This window comes from Punica granatum, chromosome 6 (genome assembly GCF_007655135.1).
Source record: "Punica granatum isolate Tunisia-2019 chromosome 6, ASM765513v2, whole genome shotgun sequence".
Taxonomy (NCBI): Eukaryota; Viridiplantae; Streptophyta; class Magnoliopsida; order Myrtales; family Lythraceae; genus Punica; species Punica granatum.
The window spans coordinates 27,250,090-27,272,512 of record NC_045132.1 but is presented as its reverse complement, the minus strand read 5'-3'; the positions used below and the strand labels follow the sequence as shown (position 1 = coordinate 27,272,512).

The window sequence follows — 22,423 nt, the reverse complement described above, 5'->3', positions numbered from 1 at the left end:
ATGTAAGGATGGATGATATTCGAGGTGTCAATTAATGGGGGCATGTTCTCTTTCTGCTGGATCCATGGCTGAACCGAACCTGGTCATTATCGTAGTACTTACTGCTCTTGTTGGCCCATTTGATCCATCATCATCCAATTTCCCATACATATCCATAAATGATCTCGAAGTCTGAAGATGACCCGGGCCCATTGGAGCTATCCGAATGCACGCTACACTAGTGAGTGAATGCAGAAAGGGTCGGTCAATTACCGATTGGAGTTGGACAGGTGATTGTGTTTTTCTTATCTGAGCTTCGAAGACTCGAGCCCAACATAATCAAACATTAGTTAGTAAATAAATAAGGGTTAATAAAAAAAATAGAAACCTTTCACATTTTAACAATTCTAGTACGAACTTTTTTCCCTGCATAAATTTTCGATTTGATAATAATTCTACTACGACGTTAAATTTTTCGTTAATTTGGACGGAATCGAAATCACAGTGGGCGTCGGCAACCCAAATCAGTGGGTGATGGTCGGGGTCGTGATTTCAACCGCTGGAATCGGAAGAATCCCCGTTTTGAGGGTTCTCCTGATTCGGGGGATGGGGGGTCTCAATTCTGGTCACCACCACCCCGATTGAGGTCTCTAGCGTCCTCCCTCGATTGAAGTTGTCGATGTCCTCTATGGCCTCGATTTCGTCCAAATTATCGAAAAATTTTACGCAATGCTAAAATTGTTATCAAATCAAAAGTTTATGCATTTTTAAGTTAAAGAAAAAGTTCATGCTAAAATTGTTAAAATGTGAAAGATTTGTATTTTTTTTAGTTATTAATCCAATAAATAACGTTGGTACTAAACTGATTTATTATTATTTAATAATGAATGAAACGTCCGGAACGCAAGCTTGGAAATTAGAATGGATATATATCATTGAATTGAATTAATTAAAAGAGAAATCCATAAAAAAAAATCAAGTAATTCTTTTTTATAGCAGCTGCAAAGATTGTTGTGCCTGTCACGACCGCAGCTGCCAACAACGAATCGTACATATTATATTGATCGATTGATTGATGTTTTATTAATCTAATTTTTTTTTGTTGGTGTTTAGTAATCAGACAAAGAAATAGAAAAAAAAAATGAGGTAAGGAGGTCAAACAAACAAACCATAACATATGGCCAGCTACACCTACAAGAGTCGCGCCATGAAAACCGGCTTGGAAAAGGTATAAAAATTTTGTTTGATAGATACTGCCGTCCCTGCACGCACATCTCTGCATCTCCCCTCAATTAAGCATTACCAATTATAATTCTCTTCCCGATTAAGTCATGTAATAAAGACAAGAGTTTGCTCTTGAGAGCACATGGGAAAGGGGGGAAGAAAAAAGACTTCCTCATCTGTATCTATATTGTTCTGCCTGCAGCTTATGTTGACATAGAGCAGGCCAAAGAAGTTGCTCGTACGTGGTCTAGCTTCCAAGTGTCTTGCGATGTCATTTGTCTAAATCATGTGCAAGAGGATTCTTAATTATATAATCATAAATATATATTCAGACAGTTATAGCAGTTGAGTAGCATAAGTTCCGGCATGATGAATGTAACACCGATAATGAACCAACGTTAGCGTCCATGATCAATTGAGAACACTTGTATTCATAATAAATAAAAAATTAAAGAGAGAGAGAGAGAGAGAGAGAGAGAGAGAGAGAGAGAGAGAGAATACTAATGAAAATACTGCGGCCTTCGTATATTTTTTTTATATATATCTGAAATTGTTAAAAAAACACGTCACATTTATTACTTCCATTGGTCACATCTCTGCCTAACCCATGAAGATAATATCATCATTGCTTTATTTAATTGGCAATAATTTTTTTAAAAAAAAGTACTTCGGAACAAAATGATTTTATTTTATTTTTTCTAATAAGAATAGATTATCCTGGCTTAGTTGGCAATTCCATCGGACGATGTCGAAAGACACCAGCAGACACGATCTTACTGTCATGTCTCGTGACGACGTTATTCGGCACCTAACGGCACAAGCGCCTCCCGTTTTATTGGGATTTTTATTTTGAGTACGTCGTTAAGAGGGAGTTTTGGTGGAAAACGGGTTTTATATGACGGGAGATGCATGAGAGCCAGCCTTGTGATTAAAGGCATGCCGGATTTGGGAAATTCCGTTGCGGTTGGGCTGAGCTTTAACTAAAGCTGACCCCGTGATGAAGCCCCTCACTGTCCAATATTCTTTCTGTTCGTTCTTCACACCATTCCTCTGAAAATCTATTTACCAGCTTCTTCTTATTCTCTGACCTAATCTAAATCTAAAATCTAAAATAAAGTAAAAAATAAATAATAACCACTCAATTAATTAATTCATTAATTAATTAATTTATGGACCCGCACTGATTAATGGTGGTGGAGTTAATTAATGCATCTGTTACTGTCTCTTTCTTCCCCATTGCCACCGCCACCACCACCACCTCCACTCTCCACCAAACAGAGTTCCCATTGATTCTCTCCCCCCACAATATCATCTCTCTCTCTCTCTGCTCCATTTCTCCTCTCATTTTCTGCGAATCTTCTCTCTTTCACTCAACCCTCAACAGTAAAGATTGCTCGGAGTGTTACAGCTTACAAAAGGTCAGCTCACCCTTCCTCTCTCTTACTTAACTCGGGTTGAATAGCTGGCTCCTCTCTGTATTCAAACACCAGTCCCCGACTTCCCTAGGACTTTGCCGTTTGTATTTTCTTTTGTTGTTCCTACCTGTTCCATTAACCTCAGCAGCATAGACAAATCCCATGTGTTTGTCAATACCCGTGTACACACCAGCTTGTGCTTCGCCATATAGCTCTGGATCCACTTGTTCCCAAGCTTTTTCAACAGTTCTTTTTTTTATTATTTGTTTTCCTTTTAGAGACTAGATAGATTGGGCTGGAGGCTGATTCAATTTCAATTCTTCAGAAGGGGCTACTCCAAATTTGCCGTCTGGTTCGTACACCCTTCTCCTTCCTTTTCTGTCCTTGGCAGCTCGGTCCTTGTCTTGTTCAATATTGTTTGGTTGAGCTTGTGATTTCAGTTTGATTTCTGATTAGTACAGGACAGATCCTGCTTCTTGCAATTTCTGCTTCTGGGTGTTTCTCTACTGTTGCCGAATGATAAGAAAGTTTCCGTCTTTAATCAGCTTTTCTCATTTCTCTTGATAGGTTGTTATTTTTCAGCTCCCTCCTTACTGTTCCTGGATGATCCAAAAGCTTTCACCCTCGATAGCTTTACTCAATTTCTGGCATGGGTTCTTGATTTCAGCTCCCTCTGCATATATCCTTAATCTTAGCTAAGCCTAGGGAGGCCCAAAGTCCCAATCTTTGTTAACTGCCGACTCTGAGTCTGGCACACAAGATGATGCTCAGAAAGGGAATCGACGTGTTGCTTCTGTGGATTCTATCAATCTTGCACTTGCAAAGCTCTTGCGAGGGATACAATCCTCCTGATAATTACCTCATAGACTGCGGATCTTCCAGCAATACAACTGTCGGAGATCGAGTCTTCATTGCCGATAACTCTGCAGCTTCGAAGTTCCTCTCCACCCCAGAGGATGTCCTTGCAAAGTCATCATCCAACGCCAAAGGTGATTCTCCGCTGTATCAGACTGCTAGGGTTTTCACAGGGTCCACAAAGTACACCTTCCCCGCCACTCAGAAAGGAAGGCACTGGATTCGGCTCTATTTCTCACCATTTGTTTACAATTCCTACAACATGAGTTCCGCAACATTCTCGGTCTCTGCCCAGAGTTTTGTCCTCCTCAACCGTTTCACCGCCACAGGTGTTGTGGTCAAGGAGTTCTCGGTGAACGCGTCGTCGAGCAGTATCGTTGTTACTTTCAACCCTTCGGATAATTCCTTTGCTTTCTTGAATGCGATCGAGGTTGTTTCGGTGCCTGATGAGCTGATTCAGGATGATGCAAGCGTCCTTCCCTCAGGAAACTACCAGGGCCTTTTAGTTCAGGCCCTTGAGACTGTACATCGAGTGAACATGGGTGGACCCACAGTCTCGTCGGCAAATGATACGCTTTGGCGGACCTGGGTGCCCGATGGAAATTTCCTGGTTCAGGCCAGCCTTGCCAAGAATGTGACCAAAATTGGGGCTGTTAACTACGTGTCTGGCGGGCCGACCCCAAACATAGCCCCAAGCACAGTCTATGGGACTCTGACAGAGATGAACTCTGCAAGTGATCCCAACAGCAACTTCAATGTGACGTGGCAGTTTGATGTGGACTCGAGATTCAGGTATCTTGTTCGGTTCCACTTCTGCGACATAGTTAGCAGCTCCCTGAACCAGCTTTTGTTCAACGTCTACATTGGCTCATCGATCGTTGTCAGCAATCTTGATCTGAGTACGAGGACGTTCAATGTCTTGGCAGCTCCTTACTACTTGGACCTAGTGACAGATGTAATTGATAGCACCACACTTCGCGTGAGCATTGGGCCTAGCACAGAAAGCGGTGGTTACCCGAATGCAATCTTAAATGGCCTTGAGATCATGAAGATGAACAACTCGGATGGAAGCCTCAGTGGAGACTCTTCAGCAGTTTCTTCTGGCTCCAGCTCGAAGAGCATGGTGGGGGTCATAGTGGGATCCAGTGTCGGGGGGGTCATGGCTCTAGCGTTCATCGGAGTATTGCTCGTCTGTTGCCAGAGGAGGAGGAAGAGGTTTTCTGGGCAGGGGCTTTCGAAGACATGGATTCCCATATCGATCAATGGAGGAACTTCTCTTACTATGGGGAGCAAGTACTCAAATGGAACAACTGCTAGTATTGCTTCTAATCTTGGTTACCGGATCCCATTTGCAGCCGTTCAAGAAGCCACAAACAACTTCGATGAGAGTTGGGTGATAGGGATTGGTGGTTTCGGGAAAGTTTACAGAGGAGAACTGAGCGACGGGACTAAAGTTGCTGCTAAGCGAGGCAACCCCAAATCTCAGCAGGGGCTTGCGGAGTTCAAGACAGAGATCGAGATGCTGTCCCAGTTCCGCCACCGCCACCTGGTGTCTCTGATTGGGTACTGTGACGAGAGGAACGAGATGATCCTGATATACGAGTATATGGAGAATGGTACCCTCAAGAGCCACCTCTATGGGTCAGACCTCCCGAATCTGAGCTGGAAGCAGAGGCTTGAAATATGCATTGGGGCAGCCCGTGGGCTCCACTACCTCCACACAGGCTACGCCACAGCAGTCATCCACCGAGACGTGAAGTCCGCAAACATATTGCTGGACGAGAACTTGATGGCGAAGGTCGCTGATTTCGGGCTCTCAAAGGCAGGTCCCGAACTCGACCAGACCCACGTGAGCACAGCTGTTAAAGGAAGTTTTGGGTACCTCGACCCAGAATATTTCCGGAGACAACAGCTGACTGAGAAATCGGATGTTTACTCCTTTGGTGTGGTGCTGTTTGAGGTTCTGTGTGCTAGGCCCGTAATAGACCCGACCCTTCCAAGAGAGATGGTGAACTTAGCGGAGTGGGCCATGAAGTGGCAGAAGAAGGGCCAGCTGGATAAGATCATAGACCCGACCCTTGCAGGGATGATCAGGCCCGATTCTCTGAGGAAGTTTGCTGAAACTGCAGAGAAATGCTTGGCAGATTTCGGGGTGGACAGGCCTGCCATGGGAGATGTTCTCTGGAATCTCGAGTACGCTCTTCAGCTGCAGGAGGCGGTTCTCCAAGGCGATCCCGAGGACAACAGCACAAATATGATCGGTGAGCTCTCTCCGCAGGTCAACAATTTTAGCAATGTCGATGCTAGTGTTTCTGCTGTGGCTTTAGAAGTGGAAGGGGGTGCAGTAGATGATGATCTGTCGGGGGTTTCAATGAGCCGGGTCTTCTCGCAGCTAGTGAAGTCTGAGGGCCGGTAATAATTATACAACAAATCCATTTTCACTTTTGCCATAACTCGAACTTGATCTGTTGAGAAGTTTTGCAAATGAAAAAGAAAAATAAAAAAAGAGAGGACTGGGCAAAGGGTTATGGTTTTGGACATGTAGTAGTTCAAGTCGGTCGTCGAAGAGTTGTCTAAATTAACTTCATTCTATTGAACTATTCATGGGATTGTGCTGCTTGAGCTCCGTGGCGTGCTCGGAGAAGATCTCTGTACAAAATGCGTTGGGAGGTTAAAAGTGAATCGTATTTTCATAGATATGGGCTGTCTTGGTTACCATTTGACATTTGCTGCAGATTACTGGCTCCTTACGGGAGGCCTCTATAATGTTTAATTTCAATGTGGATTATTGATAATGTTAAGTCTCATGGCCATTTGGCTTCGTTAATTCCCTGTTTCCTTCTTGATCATAGTAACACTCGACCATGATTGGGAAGGAGCATGCGCGATGCCGCAGGTCTCCAAATAAGTTTTTTTTCTTTTTTTTTTTTGGGTGAATCTCCAAATGAGTGTTCAATTCACAATAATGTATGGTTGAAATGTGAGAACGGATAACAGTAATATTGGAAAGGACATTATTAATAGATTAATATAGTGTGAGTTATTTTAAAATAGATAGAACAATCCAATTTCGAAATCATCTGAATTTAGTAAATATATAAACACGGAGAAAAAAGAACTGAGGAACTTAATAAAACGATAATAATAAGTATAAAAAGGTAAAAATGTATATGCAATTTTAAAATTAGTGATTAAATAATTTTTTACAAAGGCAAAAAATTATAAGTACGTATGTATGTGTTAGAGAATATCTAATTCATAAGATCGAAAAAATATTAATTTTTGATGTATAAATATAGCATATCTATTTATATTATGCATAAAAATGCCATTATATTCATTAATAAATAATATATAATTCTAAGTAATTTCTCTCGAAAAGTATACGTGAATGTAGAAGAAAGTGACCCAAAGTATATGGAACGATTATAAAAAAGACACAAATAAAAAGTAAATCAATAAAAGTTTAGCAGTGCAAACAATTTCAATAAAAAAATAGACGTGGTGTTTAAGGGGTGGAATTTCTATAGTGGAAATTCAAGTTTGAATCAATCTAAAAATTATATATGATAATACTCTCTATGAATAACCCTGCACAATTCGCGTAATTGAACTGACTTGTCACGGGAGTGTGCAGGATATTCACATAGACTATAGGAATTAGTCGGGCAAAAATCCGGACACTTTTTTAAAGATAAAAAGGAGGAAAAATTAAGAGAGGGAGTGACATAGAGTATGATAACCATAAATTTATAAGTAAATTAATAAATTGCCCATTGAAAATTTGATGTTACATCAATTCTTATCTTGAGTAATATTTTATATCGATCCAACAGTCGACCGTTTATAAAATGGAGACGGAGACGGAGGGCCGTGTTTAGAGTTTGATCGATGGAGTGGACTGGAAGAAGAACTGCTATGCTGAGTGGGGTCATCTTGCTTTATGTATAGAAGATTGTCCTTGACTGAATGAAAATTGGAGGAGGAAGGACGGACGGGGAAGGTGCGGGAAAGCAAAGCATGCAATTATTGCAACACAATAACGCACGTACGTAGTAATTACTCACGACAAGTTTTGGAGAGATTTTTTGGGCTAACCATACAGAAAAGGGATCAGAGGGAGTAATTCTCTCTGTGTCTATAATCAAATGATATATCGTTCATTTATTTCTATATCGGATAGTCCTCGCACTTTGACTTGACGGGGCTAAAATGGAAACCGTTCGATACTATTATATATTCACAATCAAGCTACTAATATACAAAGAGGCGAGGGTCTTTCGTCCCACTTTCACTTGACTAAAATGCTCCTACTTCGTATTATTCTATTAATAATGGCCATTGAATGAGGGCAAAAAGAGCAATATTGAAAAAAAAACTTACCCACGTCTCTCTCTCTCTCCATGCCTATTTTCTCTCAATTTGATAATGTCGCCTCAACAAAATGTAATCTGTAAATTATTAATTTTTAAATGATAGATGACTTTAGAGTCTATAATTGAACTAAAATTCATAAATAAATAAAAAATATTATATATAATTAGACTTTGATGATACAACCATTCTAAATTTATGTCCAAAAACTTATTATGAAAAATAATAATCATATTATATGAAACATATAATACTCTAAGAGCATAAGATTAATTATAACATATTCATTTATACTTGGAACCATGATTTACATAAGTTACATTATTCGAAACCCAAAAAGTGTAATTACATTAGAAAACATTAAGAAGTGCAATTATGCAGTTGAATGCAAAAATTTTCAATGAAATTTAATAAAAAATTACCCCCACGTAAATATTAATATATAAGTAGACTTTGACATTACAATTTTTTTTTTGGATAAATGGTAGAGACTTTCATTAATCAAATAAATTACATCAAGACCATTTACCCAATACAAATCAAGAGTCCCCAAGCTAAACCCAAAATGGTATACCAATTAGCCCTTATCAGAGTTAAGAGAGCTAAACACGTGGCCTACTAAGATAGAATTTACAATTTTGTAAGAAACCCGGGGAAGTGTAGACAATTTAGCTTTCACATCTTCAAAGATCTTTCGGACTATAGCCGCTGGCGGTGTGATATGCTTTTGGTAAATCCTAGCGTTCCCTTTGCGCCATATACAATATATGTAATGAGTCCATAGAAGCTTCAAGCAAAGAACATCGAGTTTCCTATCACGAAGAGATGAGATCCAGCAGAGTTCTGCAATCCAACTCACTATAGTTCGGTGCAGGCCAATTCGTTCTAAGTTTAAGTTATTACAAATTTTCGTTCTAAGTTTAACTCACTATAGAGATGGATATTACAAATTTTCGTTCTAAATTTAAGTTAAAAAGTTTAGTATAAAAAATAATGTTCGTATATATGAAACAAATGATTCTTCAAGTGCATAAAATTAATTAAAACATATTTATTTATACTTTAGATCATGATTTACATAAATTTATTTTATTTTGAAACCCAAAAAGTATAATTACATAAAAAAAATTAAGGAGTGTAATCTTATTTTTGAATGAAAAATATTGAATAAATTTCATATAAATATTACCCGTGCAATGCACAGGTAAAAAATGCTAGTAATAATATAAAAAGAAGGTGGCTTTCTTTTCTTTTTCCCTACAGACATGGATCATTTTTATTTATCAAAATTATGTGGATTTTATTATTATTTTTGTGCGATAAAGGATCCCATGTATATGATTGAGATGGGTAATAAATAGATATAATAAATCGAAATGATAAGATTAATAGAGAAAGCTAGCAAATGGAAGAATTTCTTGAAAGTTTACTTTTAAATTGTACACACGGTCCGCGTGAATCACACTCTAGTAAATATAATGGGAGGGAAGGTGTAGTCCACATCTTAGTCTAATAATTATTAAAAGATTTCAAATTCGATAATAGTAGCTAGAAATCATCATGTTCTAGGATGCACAAGGGTAGGGGAAACCAGTGTGTAAGTCTAGCATCAGAGTACGGTCAACGTGCGGTAGAATAGGGTCATCGGGTTTAAACGTTTACTTGGATCAGCGAATGTGACTCCCGTGGGCCGTGATGGTCTGGGTCCGGAAAATCCAAACAATCGGGCAGGCTGGGTTACGGTTGGTTTGTCGGCCCAGATCCTCTACTACTCGGGTCGGTTCGGGTATCTTCTCCCTAACCCGTTTGCAAAACCCTACAATGAGCAAAAACCCACACCCCCCGGGCGGCATCGACACACCATCTCCGAGGGCAACAATGGGGTTTTTCGACCTGAATATACCTTACGAGTCCTCAGCTTCTAATAAGGCCAACCGCATAAAGCTCGCTACCAAGGCAATGGAGCTCGGGTACGGCGGGATCGCCTACAACCACGCCATGAAGGGCGTGATGTCCGAACGCGACCGCTGCTCCATCCCTCTCCTCTCCCTCTCCTCCCTCCTCAAGGCGGCTCCATCCCTCTCCTTATCCGTCTCCCACCATCGCGACCTCCTTGGTGTCCCGCGCTCCTCCCCCTTCCACCAGTACACGCGCCTCACCGTCTTGGCCGACAGCCTCGCCCAGGCTCAGGCTCTGAACTCCGGCAACCATGTCCTGAAGAGCTACGACCTCGTCGCTGTCAGGCCGCTGAACCAGACCGCCTTCGATTACGCTTGCGAGAAGTCGGAGGTACGTACATTTGTTGGGACAGAATCCACTGGATTCTGACGGGCAGAAGAAAGATGCGGCGAGCTTTAGCAGTGAAATTGATTGAGCATGTCGAGATAGCTCCGAAGGAGGTGAAGCTAAAGGCTGAATCTTTTTGTCGGTTGTGTTTGAGTTGATTGCTTAATTTGTCCTTTTGATCGCGTAGGTAGATATAATCGCCATTGATTTCTCGGAGTATCTGCCATTCCGCGTGAAAAAGCCCATGGTTAACGCTGCCATATCGGTCCGTACTCTCTCTGAGTTCTTTCTCTTCATATGTCATCTTGGTTTCTGAATAGCCACTTGATTGATGCCATGATCTTGAATTGCAGCGGGGAGTTTATTTTGAGATCACTTATTCCAGAATCATCGCGGACGCCCAAGTGAGGAACCAAATGATGTCCAATATTAAGGTGACTCATACTAGTCTCTCTTTCTATGTTTTAGTCGAGCAAGAGCATGGTCTGGCCGTGTAGGACTTAATCATTTTTATCTGTCTAATCTTGCAGCTATTAGTAAACTGTACTCGCGGGAAGAATCTCATCGTGTCGAGTGCTGCAGCCTCTGTAACTGAAATTAGGGGACCATATGATGTTGCAAATTTTCTCTCTCTTATTGGGCTTCCTATGGAGCGTGCAAAGCCATGTGTATCGAGAAACTGTAGGTACGTAACGAGGTCCCGTCTCGCTGGTGTTAGGATGCTTAGCTGAAGGTTGAAATATATCTGATTTCTTTCATCAACCAATGAAATACAGTACTCTTATTGCTAATTCTCTGAGGAAGAAGCGATTTTACAAGGAGACAATCAAAGTGGAGGCCATACCAGCGACGGAGAAGCAGGACAGCAAGGAGCTTTGGTCTCTTGATTGGGATGAATGGGACCCGATCTCTAGTGGCACCGGAGAGTTGCACTTGGAGGATTTGGAGAAGTCTCTTTCGGCTTCAAAAGAAGAATCCAAAACTGTAAAAGCGATTGACTTTGTATCGCTTATGGAAACCATGCCATCAAGTGGTTTACAAGTGATACCAGAGAGAGAGGTTGCATCACAAACAACAAAAGACGGTAAAATTTTGCTGGACAACTCTGTTATAGTTGACTTGTCTGTCAAGATCAAATTGAGTGCTTCTGAATCTAAAACTTTATCTTGTGATATCTCCTTAGAGCAGAAGACTTCGACTCATGAAGTTTCTAAAGACCTAGTGATGGAAACTATTGATGCTAAAGAATACCTGGTTGAAGCTGATGCTATCACCAAAGATTGTTTCATGGCAGAGCCATCGATACCAAGTGAAACAGTTGATGCTGAAGATAATAGAATTCATACCGAGCCTACGAAAGATGAGTTCCTGAGCCTGAATGGATCAGATATGCCTGTTGAGTCAGAGCAAACTGATCTTGACGGTCTGGAACCAAGAAAACTGGAGGGTGATGATTCAGATGCTCTGTTGCGGCATGAAAGCTCTGTGATTGACACAAAGATGAGGGATGTTGACTTGCATAGTCTGGTAGATGATATAAATTTCACTAACTGTCAGATCAACGAGGAGTGTACGCACCCTGACAGTCCTATCCAGATTTGTGAAGAGTCTATCAGAGAAGATGGGTTGTCCTCTGGAACTGATGGAGAGTATCAAAAATCAGAAGACTTTGGTAACAAGGATAGGATAGCTCTGCTTGTGGATGCAACATCTCCAAAAGATACATCTCCGATCTCCAGTGATGTACCCTCAGACGGAAAAGCAATGGGGCGAAATCAAACTGATACAAGCATACTTGCTGACAGGCTGTCTGCTGTGCCTTATGACAGGATGGAACTTATGAGTGATACTGTGCCTTTAAGAAATAATGATTTGTCCCGTGATCAGATGAAAATTGCGATCGATTCTTCACCAATGAAAGATAAGCTGCCGCTTGAGGTAGGCTTGGAAAATCAGATACACAGGGTAGATGATCAGGGAGCTTCCCATCAGATTCCAAGTCTATCGTTTTCAGGTACTGGTAACTGGTGGTTAGACATAGTTTAGAATGATTTATAGTTCAGTTTTTCAAAGTCTTTTGCTCATGGTTGCTGGTTTTGTTTTCCTGTGATCTTCGTCTCAGCAGGAACGACAAAGGCAGGGAGACCTCTCCGAGCAGTACCTTTCCCATTCAAGAGACTGTTGGGGCGGCAGATCATGAAGAAGCATGGGCACAAACGTAGAAGAAAGGTTTAACTCATGGCCTCGAGCGTGATTGTGTTGCAAGTAATTTTGCTGACTCAAGCTCCATATTCAAGTTCAGGCTTCAGTTGGATGCCTTCTTGGATATGGAAATTCCATGTCTGGAGCAATGATCTGCATATATCGAAAAATTTATCATAACTCTTTACGTCATTATGTTTTTTATTATAGCGTTGTTGATGAAGTATTGCACCGAATATCCTAAAGGATATTGGTAAAATTTTGCACATCCCTTTATTTGCCAAGTAAATGAGAAAATATACTATTGGATAACAGGATTCAGTTCTCTTTCCCCCCTCGGGTGCATTCTTTTCCATTCCTAGAAATACATTTAGTCGCACACTGTACTGCGAACCCGAAGCTTCGGGACTTTGGACAACTCGATATACATTGATGGATGGACGGCCATTACCTTAGTAGCTCTAATTCTTACCTAAAGTTCTAGTAGAACTCTACTGAAGACTAGCTGAGATTTAGATTGATTGATATTTGCCTTTATTAAATTGCGGTCGGTAAATTTAAAAAATATAGAAATCAGATTAGTGGGGGACGCAACGCCGTTCGCCTGCAGAGAGGAACCGAGAGGGCCGACTTCCATACTCGTAGGGGGGGCGCTTTACCACTTCCACTTGAGCCTTTTTGCCAGAAAAGGGTGACAACTTACTCATCTAATTACTTTATTACTTAATTATCATAATTAACAATTACATAGTACGGCTCGTCATTAGTCATTCACTAAACATGACCGACCAAATGATTGGTGTAAAGTGACAATCTCTTGATTAAAATGGGAGAATAATTGGGATCGGGACTCCTAAAGCCAAAGAATTACTTTAATCTTATTAATTAATTAATAGTCAATTACAACTTGCATATTTTTGGTGATACTGAATATATGTAACATAAAGCTACTCTGATGTAAGTCTTATATGGGACTAGGATCAATACTCACTCTTGTATATTTCATGAATCCCAATGCAGATTTTACGGTTTTTTTTTTTAGTTACCAGGGAGACCCATGAATATAGTAATGTAAATGCACGAATAATTCCATCCTGAGTATCGAACTTGGGACTTTATGGTCACTAGGCGAGGAGTATGACACTGAGTTACACCATTTTCCATACATAATTAATCAATGTTACTATTTACATCCTCACTGTCTCTCTTTTACTGCGCAGCAGCATACAAATTAATACAACCTAGCTACAGTAAATTAATAAGCATGCCCAAAAAAAAAAAGACGAATCAAACTAGCTTTGAGCTGATTATTAAAATTCCAATCAATTTAAAACATCTAATAATATTAAGATCAAGGGATAATTAAATTCCCGGATAAAATGCATCGATGAAGTTGATCCAATTATCATCCTCTTCTTCATCTTCTTCCCCACCCATGTGCAGGTTCCATCGATCATCCACCTCGTGAGAAGCACTCTTCTGATCGATTTCATCATTCCTAGCAAATCTTCCTCTGATGCGAGGCCGACTGTCCGCCAAAGTTTTCCTGCAAGCATACTGAATTCCACAGGGAAAAAATAAATACAAAATCAAAATCAAACCAAAGAAAGAAAGAAGGAAATAAATTGAGAGGAGGACCTTGATCTTCTTGTTGAAGTTCCTCTGATGCCTCTTGCTCCTATATCTTTCGATTCGCTCCTTCTTCTCCTCGGGGCTATACCTGCAAGCTCTGCTCATCCCTTCAATGATCAGACTGCTCTCACTCCTCAATGGTGGTGGAGGACTCTCCGATCTCTTGTACCCACAGTCCATTAGTGCCCCACCGTTCATCCTTCGCTGCATCATACATATGTATTAAGTTTGAGTGCTGGTCCCTACATATCCGATATTCAACCTCTCCCGATTCATTTCCTTTTCATTACAGAGATATGGAATCCCCAAACGCAGTATTGATTTTGGACCCTTTCTGTCCGAACGTCAAGATTATATGTCCAATTAACGTGCCCTGACTTAATACTTAATTCAAGGAGTTGCATGCACGAGCATGCACTATTTATTTTAAATACACGCACAACATAGTGAAGCATGTTAACACATATATTCACGGCCACAGCATAGTTAAAGCACGTAATTGAAAAGAAGGAAGAAATTGAGTACCAGATTGTAAATTCAGAAAAGTAACAAGTTAATTAACTGAACTGAACCACCCAAACAAATGGCAGTTAATGCATCATAGACACCGTCAGCATTTTCTATTAAATCGTGGATGAAACAACATAGTGATCACCTGCAGATCCCCGGCACTGTAGACCCTCCGGACCGAACCGGAGTCCAAGTCGGTGGACTCGCAAGTCGCAGGGTACGGACACAATGAATAATCATATTGCCCGTTAATCCTATGGAGTAGCGCGTGGCTGCTAATGCTCCGCTGCATAAGACTTGCTCCGGTTGGGTCGCCATGGCTGGGAGCTGAATTGGGCGAGTCGTAGCAGCTGCTGCAGCCGCTGCTGGCATAGGAGGTGGCGTCCAAGTGGGCCAGTGGCTTTGCAGTCTCGTCCAGCGCATCGAACTCTGCAAGGTGGGGGTGGTACTCATCAGGGATGGTCAGCTGGGGGAGCGGGAGCAGAGGGAAGGGCAATGCTGCAGCGGTGTCGCAATGGTAGCCAAGCGGCGCGGTGCGCATGGATGAACCACCGTACATGGCTCTCTCAGAGGAGTGCGTTGAAATTTGATCGGTTCGGGAGTGGTCTGAGGATCGATGGATGCTCGGTGAGAGAGAGAGAGAGATGGGTAGGGGTTAGGGAGGGGTTGAAACTAGAAGGAGTGAATTGAGGTCATCGGGGCGCGGGAGCTAAGCTTCTTAAAGACGTGCAAGAGCCGAAATGGGACCGTTCTGACGTGGAAGATGACGTCAAATGTTGTGCGGGGGAGCGTTGACTTGATTGTCGATCATCTCCACTCCCATCAAGAGGAAATATTTAATGGATATTAAACAATCAACCTAATTACTTATAGATGAAAATGTCTGAATTTATTATGGGATCAATTTTTCACTTTGTGTTTTTTAATGATCAAAGGATTGGATCTCTCATAACGAGAACTTTTCTATCTTTGTCTTGTTTTTTTACCTTTAAATATTTTTATTGAGCGTTACATAATAAATGAGTAATACTTAGTCAATATTCGCCCTCCTATCAATACTCCTATTTTTTTTTTTACTCTCTCTTCAGGTCTACTCCATCTCTTCCCACACAAGCTACGGAGTTTTTTTTTTTGCTGAATAAGCTATAGAGCATTGTTATATACATATACTCCACAAATTCGTCAAAGGGGTTTAAAAAAATAAAGAAAGATACTTTTGTTTTTTTAACTTATTTAATGTACCTATTTCAAATTATAAATATGTGATAATATTTTCACCCAAAAAATATGTGATAATATTTGCTACCACAGTGGTTAGTGGTGGGAGTTATCGAGAATACAACGGATGTGTTGATTAATTGACCAATTATGTGTTATCGTTCTTTATAGGCAACTTTAGGCTTTCTTTTCGCCCTTCTGGGCTCGATCTCATTTTATTTGATGATATTGTGAGGGTAGTCATTCCTGGTCTCTGTATGACTTAACACCCCCTATTTTCTTTCCGTTGAGGATGTTAATTCCGAAACAATAAATGAATAACCGATGGTTTATATAAGAATTTGGTACCACCACTTATCAGCTTGAGCTTTTAAGTGGAAATGAACTAAAACCCATATGAGCCAAATGATTTTCAATATGGTATCATAACCCAGGTTACGTGGATGCGCGTCCACAAGCGCATGCGCACCAACACCATGACATATCCAGTACGTCCGAGTGTAGCCAAAAGAGCGCCTCGTGGCTCGATGTCAATTGTTGAGGATGGGTGATTAAGGGCACATGACGACATGTAGGCAAATGACTACATGTTGCCCGTGATGGCGAGTGTTGAGAATAAAATGAGACAATTCCCACATCTACAAAAAAAAGAAGAAGAAGGAATATTTAAGGGTTAATGTATAGCTTGGATACCACTATTTATCAGTTTGAATTTTTAAGTAAAAATCTATTCGAATCCGTATAAGTTCAATGAAAATTCAATATGGTATCAGAGTCCAGGCTACAAGTATGCGCACCAACATCACGCCAAGCCCAGTATGTTCGAGAGCAGACAAAAAGAGCGTCTCATGTTAGTCCCCCTTACCCGAGCACGGAAGATGAGCCCGGCTCGAGCTCAGTTGTTGAAGGCTGGTGTTTAAGGGCACATGACAACATGTAGGCAGGAATAGATCACATGTTGCACGTGAAGGAACCATGGGTTTATATGAAGATTATGTACTACCACTTATAAGTTAGATCTTTTAAGTGTAAATGGACTCGACCCCATATAAGCTCATGTTGCACGTGAGGACGGGTGTTAAGGATGTTAATTTCACATGAAAAAGATAAATGAATAACCATGAGTTTATATAAGGATTATGTATTACCATTTATTAACTTGAGCTTTTAAGTGAAAATGGGCCCGGAGCCATATAAGCCAAATATATTTTCAATACTTTCTAATGCGTTAGGGCTTCGACCCTCAATTAATTCATAAAAAAAAATGTGACAATTTTCACAATGTTATCATACAAAATTACACGAGATTATTGAACAGAAGCAAAACTCTTGCAGTGACACGATCAATCCACATTGTATTGTCATAAAAAACGAACTTGGCTCACTTCCCGGGGATATGCCGTCCGGTATATCAAATAATCATACATCAAACTATTATGATATGTAATGAGCTTTCTTTTCTTAGTGAGATGTATAGTGAGTTTTTCTCCGAGTTATTAACTGTAAGTTGTGGCCCAACAAATATCTCATTTTATATAGAGGCGACATGGAATCATGTAATAATTGGGGATATATGGTTCGGCTCTTAATTCCTTTTCTGGAGACTAGAGAAAGTACTCTTAAGTTTGGAGACAAAAGAGTCTTCCCTGCTCACTTAGGTTGTATGGGGTCAAACGGTGGTTTTTTTTATTAATGCTGCATGTATGATTCTTTTGCACTTTTTACCAATGCGGTCCTTAATTATAAATATGTTGCAGCAAAGATATCGATGAGACGGAGAACCCCCACCACCACTTACTTACCCAGTCAAGAGAGCTAAAGAAGACCCCCCTCAAAAATAAAATAAAATAAAATAAAGTTATATATTTAACGTCTCCCATGTGAGAAGCATTCAAGCGTATTTCCAATCATATGTGTATTAAACAAAAAAATGATGTCTATCGAAGAGCGTGTCGCGTAGTATCGCATGCTCTCACATGTCAGTCAAGAGATTGTGGATTCGATATTCAATGAAATTACATGTATCCCTTTATTACATATTAAAATTTCTATTTCATTATACTAAATCCATGAACCTCCTTTAAAATAAATTTTTTTTCTTAAATAGCATGTAATCATGATTCTCGGGACATAATTAATGAAATTCCCTTTAATTAGCATACCCAACTTATCTTTTTCATGTTGTAACTCGATTAATTAAAATTTAAAATAGCGTCCCGCTGTTTGTCAATTCCAATATAATACATTTGTTCATATAGAGTCTATCGATCCCCAGGGCTAGAGATCACACTGCACCAATTACTTAGACAAAGTATAACTAATCAAAACACTTTTGCGTGGGGAGAGCAAGAGAATAAATCAAATCATGTATATATATAATATAAATGTCGGATTGATTTGGACTAAAAAGTATAGGGTTTTGATTAATATGATTAATCGTGTGGAAGAATTAGAGCTGTTGCATGCAGAGTACCGATATTGTTCAAAGGGGCCGATGATGAGTTTCTTGAATACGATTTTTTCTAAGCTTATAATTGATAGCATGTAAGAAATCAGCAAAATGACGGAGATGGGGGACCATAATAGCATCTTCCCAACAAAAAGAAATTCACATTTCTGCCCAACCTTTACATGTACGTAAATTCCACCTTGATTTACACACAGTGACACAGACACACAAATATATACTTATAACAATATATTGAATGAGTACTTGTATATATATATATATATACTTGTAAAACGATAAGGAATGAGTACGTAACTGGACTGCATTCTTGTGGATAATTCTTGCTTTCTAAAGGGGTTAAAGCTAGTCAATATTTTTTACCTCATTTTAAAACCTTCTATTGTGCTAAATGTATAATTGAAAGGGTCCGATCGAAGATGAGTTCCGGGATTCTATATATGATGATGAGGGAGCAAAGCAAGATTTTTCGGAAAACTGGATAATATGCGTACCCTAGTTGGGATGGACTCACTCACAGATCACTTGTATTAATTGTTGATTTTTTTTTTGGCCAATGTATAAATTGTTGATTGAATTCACTTTTTTTGGGCATATAGCGGCCAGCTAGGGTTTCAAATGCAAGGTTCGCTCGCGTTGTTAGAAACTAAATACATTGAAATATAGTAAACGAACAAATCAAAAGTCACCGCATCGAATTATAATGCGAGTATGTATATACTGACCGATGATCGATGTACATGATGAGCATGATGATCGAACGAAGTGCACTAGTGGTCCCTTACGAATTGGAGTAAGTTGTGTAATATGTAGGGGTAGGGCCCAGGGAATCATCGGCATCACTTCAAAAGCCGTAACTGTCATTGACAAATTGGATCTCGTGTCGATGAACCTTTTGCCAGGAAGACACTCCACTATTTGACATAATATATATATATATGTATGTATGTATGTATGTATGTATGTATGTATATGCAGAGAGAGAGAGAGAGAGAGACTGAAAGATCCATTACTGATCGATGATCAGTGCCCCATTAGTAAAGTAACTAAATAGCTGCATCATTTGAAACCCCAACGTTTCGGGCTTGGGTTGGTCAATAACCAGAAACAGAACACCAGCCAACGAGGTAACCAGCTTTATTTTCGTAGACTATATAGTTTCATATGTCCTCCTAAGCCCTAATGTTAGTCATATTATGGACATGCGTGGCCCCATGCTGTCCTAGAATATACTTCCCCCTCGGTTCACGTCGCGATCTATATATGGATGTTGTAGCATTATCAAATTCTTTAGCTGAACAAGCAACAACATTCGAGTGAATCTTATTGAAATTGCATGAGTCTAGAGAATGACATTCGATGAGTGTGACTCGAAAAGCCTACACATAAGCCATACAACTGTTATATTCTTGTGACATGGTATTGATAAATTGGTTAAGAAATTACGAATAAGTACTTATTATTCAGATTTTCCCGGAGTATATCGGCCACGAATATAAGTGCCAAGGTTTTGGAAATTTGTGAAGAATGATTATTTTACTGTCTCTTTTTTTTTTTGAATTAATTAGGGGGCCAAAATTCAAAATAGAAAACTAATTACACGATAACAGAGTATGAGGTTCCAATAATATCAACAAACTGGAGGTCAGAAATGCCATTCGGAGGATGATAGAACACATCTTAAGACAATTTTAAAAACTCACCAGCCAGTCAATCCGCACGAAAATTGCCCTCTCTGAAAGTGTCTAGTATCAAAGTTTGCCAATCTCGATCTAAAAGACCTCTGATCATACTTATTAGACCATGCAAAAGAGGATTGCAATTGCTTGACCCAAAACAAGGTTATGAACTTCTGCTTAATCGACCTCAATAATAATAGATTTATGACCGAGAGCCGAGCAAGTTCCGAACCAGTCTTAAGATCCCAGAGCTCAGCTACTGCTGCAGTTGCAACTTCGATATTCAGAACTAATCCTCCTATCCAACAACCATCATAATCTCGGATAAGACCCGTTGTGCCAGCAAGGCCAACCTTATGATTTAAGCGAGAAAATTAATTAATTTTGATACATAGGATATTTTTTTTTATTGAAACGGTCATGAGGATCCTTCATATATCCATTGCAAAAATAGATACAAGGAGTAATGTTCAACCGAATATTACAAGAGCATAATATAATAGTCTTATGAATTCAACGAGAACGGATACATAGGACTTATGCAGCTGCGATTTCTAGAAGGATGCATATATATATATATATGTGTGTATATGTATGTATGTATGTATTGGGCCGTGCAGATAATCGGATTGATGCGATGGAACGGGTGCGGTGAGCTACCAAATTGATTGTATCTTCTTTTTATCTTCACCAGGGCACTCGAGATCAACTCGTGTCCTTTTCTGCTATCACTCTCCCTCTTCTTTTTGCCCCTTTGTGCCATGATCGTTATTCGCATTTTTACATATATTGTATGTGCAAGGCACAAACTCTCTCATGTATATTAATCACGAGGCTCTTATATTTTGCCTTTATAACTAATTTGTTTTTTTTCCCCATTCTATATATTTCCGAGTCTTAATATCAAGCGCAAAAATGACATTTGTAATTACTAAATAGTAATCTTGTTTTGCATTGGTATTCTGCATTGGACCAGCATATCTATCATATATACACATGGAATTAGTATATCCTACGACTTTCGAAGATTCAATCTGCTACATATATATATTAATTGGATTAACGATCCAGCAAGCCACTTTGGGGACAGAAAACTATTCATTAATTACTACGAAGAGAGTTACAGTTGCGGTAAGACACTCAAACAATACGATCATCGAAATAACTCAAGAGCGGTTGCTAGGACCCGGTTTTTTGCAACTTGACGAGACATTCAGTTGATGTTTTCACTGAGATGACAATAGGCAGGCTTCCACTTCGAGTCACCTGAACTTTATATTTTTCTTTTAATGGGCTGGTTATTGCACATCAGATGAAAATAGGTAAAGCCACTTGAATATTGTCTTCCCTATATATCTCTATCATATCATCCCTCGGACTCTAAAATTATCATAGCATAAAGATTCCATTCCACTTCTTCTAGGAAAAGATAGAGAGAAATAATATGCATATATAAAATATGTAAGATTTTAGGATTCATGTCAATTGTAATATTGGGTTCCAAACTTATCTATGAAGGAGAGCTACTCCTAAATGCCTGCCTAGCCTAGCTACTGAAGCCCAAAGTAAATGATGAAAAGAAGAGAAATTGGGTATGACGTAATCGCACACGTTCCTTATTTAGGAATCGTTACGCGTTCCTTATTTAGGAATCAAGAGGTTTTCAGTTCGATTTGAAACTACTTGTTATCTTTTATTTAATTTTTTTAATTTTATGTGTATTTGACCATGCACCTCCTTTATAACCGAAAAAATAATAACAACAAAGGAAAAAAAAATCATCCTTGCTATATATAATTACTCTAGAAATAATTAGTCTATACATACATATTCCTACTTAGGTAATGATTTTTATTATTTTCCTTTTTTTCTTGGTGCGTGGGAACATGGGAAATATATGAAAGTGGGGGAGGATAGATGAAAAGTGAACTTAAAAATGCCCTATGCAATATTGGAAATGGCTCTCCAGCTACATGACCCAACACCCTATATATATGAAAATTGTGGCCTTGTCAAAATGGGGTCAATTCACAATGCCAAAACAGTCTCTCCACTGCAATTAACATGATTGTGTGAGCATGTGGCCAGAGATAGAGTACCTTAAAGATTCGGAATATTAAATCAGCCCATCTCATCAAGAGACTGAGCATACAAAAATTACAAAGGATAACTAAATTTCATATCAAGAAATGAGTTAGAACATAATAATGTATTCGATTAAACCAGTCGTCTTTTCGTCTAATACAATATGTTAGCATGCAAATTTGTTTATTAATATATATATATATATATATATATATATTCTTGCGCCCGAATCAATTAATACATCGATCATTTCTGGCTAATAATCTGTCGATAGATCAAGATGCGTAAATTAGAGCCGATGGAAGCTCTAATAAGGAACTAAGGATGATTAGTATTGGTTTTCCACGTGGGGCAAGTGAGGTTAGGCCAAAATTGGATGGCATGCTTATCTAAGTTCTGTAAAGTCAACTGAGAAGGCCTCAGTTACTGTTGCAATAATTACTATTTGAATGCAACAATGAGATGTGATGTTAAAGAGAGAGAATCTTAATGGCACA

At 39.4% G+C, this 22,423-nt stretch overlaps 3 protein-coding genes across 8 annotated transcripts; 2 read left to right on the top strand and 1 right to left on the bottom strand.

The window, feature by feature from the left end:
* Positions 1-2,438: 2,438 nt before the first annotated feature.
* Positions 2,439-6,300, top strand: LOC116210722 (receptor-like protein kinase HERK 1). Of its 4 annotated transcripts, none has more exons than XM_031544743.1 (3): positions 2,439-2,621; positions 2,904-2,970; positions 3,186-6,300. In XM_031544743.1, exon 3 carries the CDS (start codon positions 3,379-3,381, stop codon positions 5,887-5,889), a length of 2,511 nt encoding a protein of 836 aa, XP_031400603.1. In that variant the 5' UTR covers positions 2,439-2,621; positions 2,904-2,970; positions 3,186-3,378; the 3' UTR covers positions 5,890-6,300. The 4 variants fall into 4 exon arrangements, with proteins under 4 accessions (XP_031400603.1, XP_031400601.1, XP_031400602.1 ...); XM_031544741.1 differs by having other exon boundaries at positions 2,897-2,970; XM_031544742.1 differs by lacking the exon at positions 2,904-2,970.
* A 3,375-nt stretch (positions 6,301-9,675) lies between these two features.
* LOC116212369 (ribonuclease P protein subunit drpp30) lies at positions 9,676-12,663 on the top strand. 3 transcript variants are annotated; one of them, XM_031546934.1, is made up of 7 exons: positions 9,676-10,136; positions 10,321-10,398; positions 10,487-10,567; positions 10,664-10,818; positions 10,910-11,217; positions 11,317-12,147; positions 12,256-12,663. In XM_031546934.1, the coding sequence occupies exons 1-7, from the start codon at positions 9,726-9,728 to the stop codon at positions 12,366-12,368; spliced, it is 1,977 nt and encodes a 658-aa protein (XP_031402794.1). In that variant the 5' UTR covers positions 9,676-9,725; the 3' UTR covers positions 12,369-12,663. The 3 variants fall into 3 exon arrangements, with proteins under 3 accessions (XP_031402794.1, XP_031402795.1, XP_031402796.1); XM_031546935.1 differs by having other exon boundaries at positions 9,677-10,136; positions 12,259-12,663; XM_031546936.1 differs by having other exon boundaries at positions 10,000-10,246.
* Positions 12,664-13,471: 808 nt separating this feature from the next.
* On the bottom strand, positions 13,472-15,155 carry LOC116210295 (zinc finger protein CO3-like). The gene is made up of 3 exons (XM_031544151.1): positions 14,623-15,155; positions 13,974-14,171; positions 13,472-13,892 (listed from the first exon to the last, which is right to left on the bottom strand). Exons 1-3 carry the CDS (start codon positions 15,034-15,036, stop codon positions 13,698-13,700), a joined length of 807 nt encoding a protein of 268 aa, XP_031400011.1. The 5' UTR covers positions 15,037-15,155; the 3' UTR covers positions 13,472-13,697.
* Positions 15,156-22,423: the final 7,268 nt, after the last annotated feature.

What these genes read in the sequence shown, in the direction of transcription:
- LOC116210722 (XM_031544742.1), top strand. Translation starts at nt 3,379, where the DNA reads ATGATGCTCAGAAAGGGAATCGACGTGTTGCTTCTGTGGATTCTATCA.
- LOC116212369 (XM_031546934.1), top strand. Translation starts at nt 9,726, where the DNA reads ATGGGGTTTTTCGACCTGAATATACCTTACGAGTCCTCAGCTTCTAAT. An exon ending in TGGTTAACGCTGCCATATCG is followed by an intron (nt 10,399 to 10,486) that starts GTCCGTACTCTC and finishes CTTGAATTGCAG; the next exon opens with CGGGGAGTTTATTTTGAGAT. An exon ending in TCCAAGTCTATCGTTTTCAG is followed by an intron (nt 12,148 to 12,255) that starts GTACTGGTAACT and finishes TCTTCGTCTCAG; the next exon opens with CAGGAACGACAAAGGCAGGG.
- LOC116210295 (XM_031544151.1), bottom strand. Translation starts at nt 15,036, where the DNA reads ATGTACGGTGGTTCATCCATGCGCACCGCGCCGCTTGGCTACCATTGC. An exon ending in ACAGTGCCGGGGATCTGCAG is followed by an intron (nt 14,172 to 14,622) that starts GTGATCACTATG and finishes TGTATGATGCAG; the next exon opens with CGAAGGATGAACGGTGGGGC. An exon ending in ACTTCAACAAGAAGATCAAG is followed by an intron (nt 13,893 to 13,973) that starts GTCCTCCTCTCA and finishes TGTGGAATTCAG; the next exon opens with TATGCTTGCAGGAAAACTTT.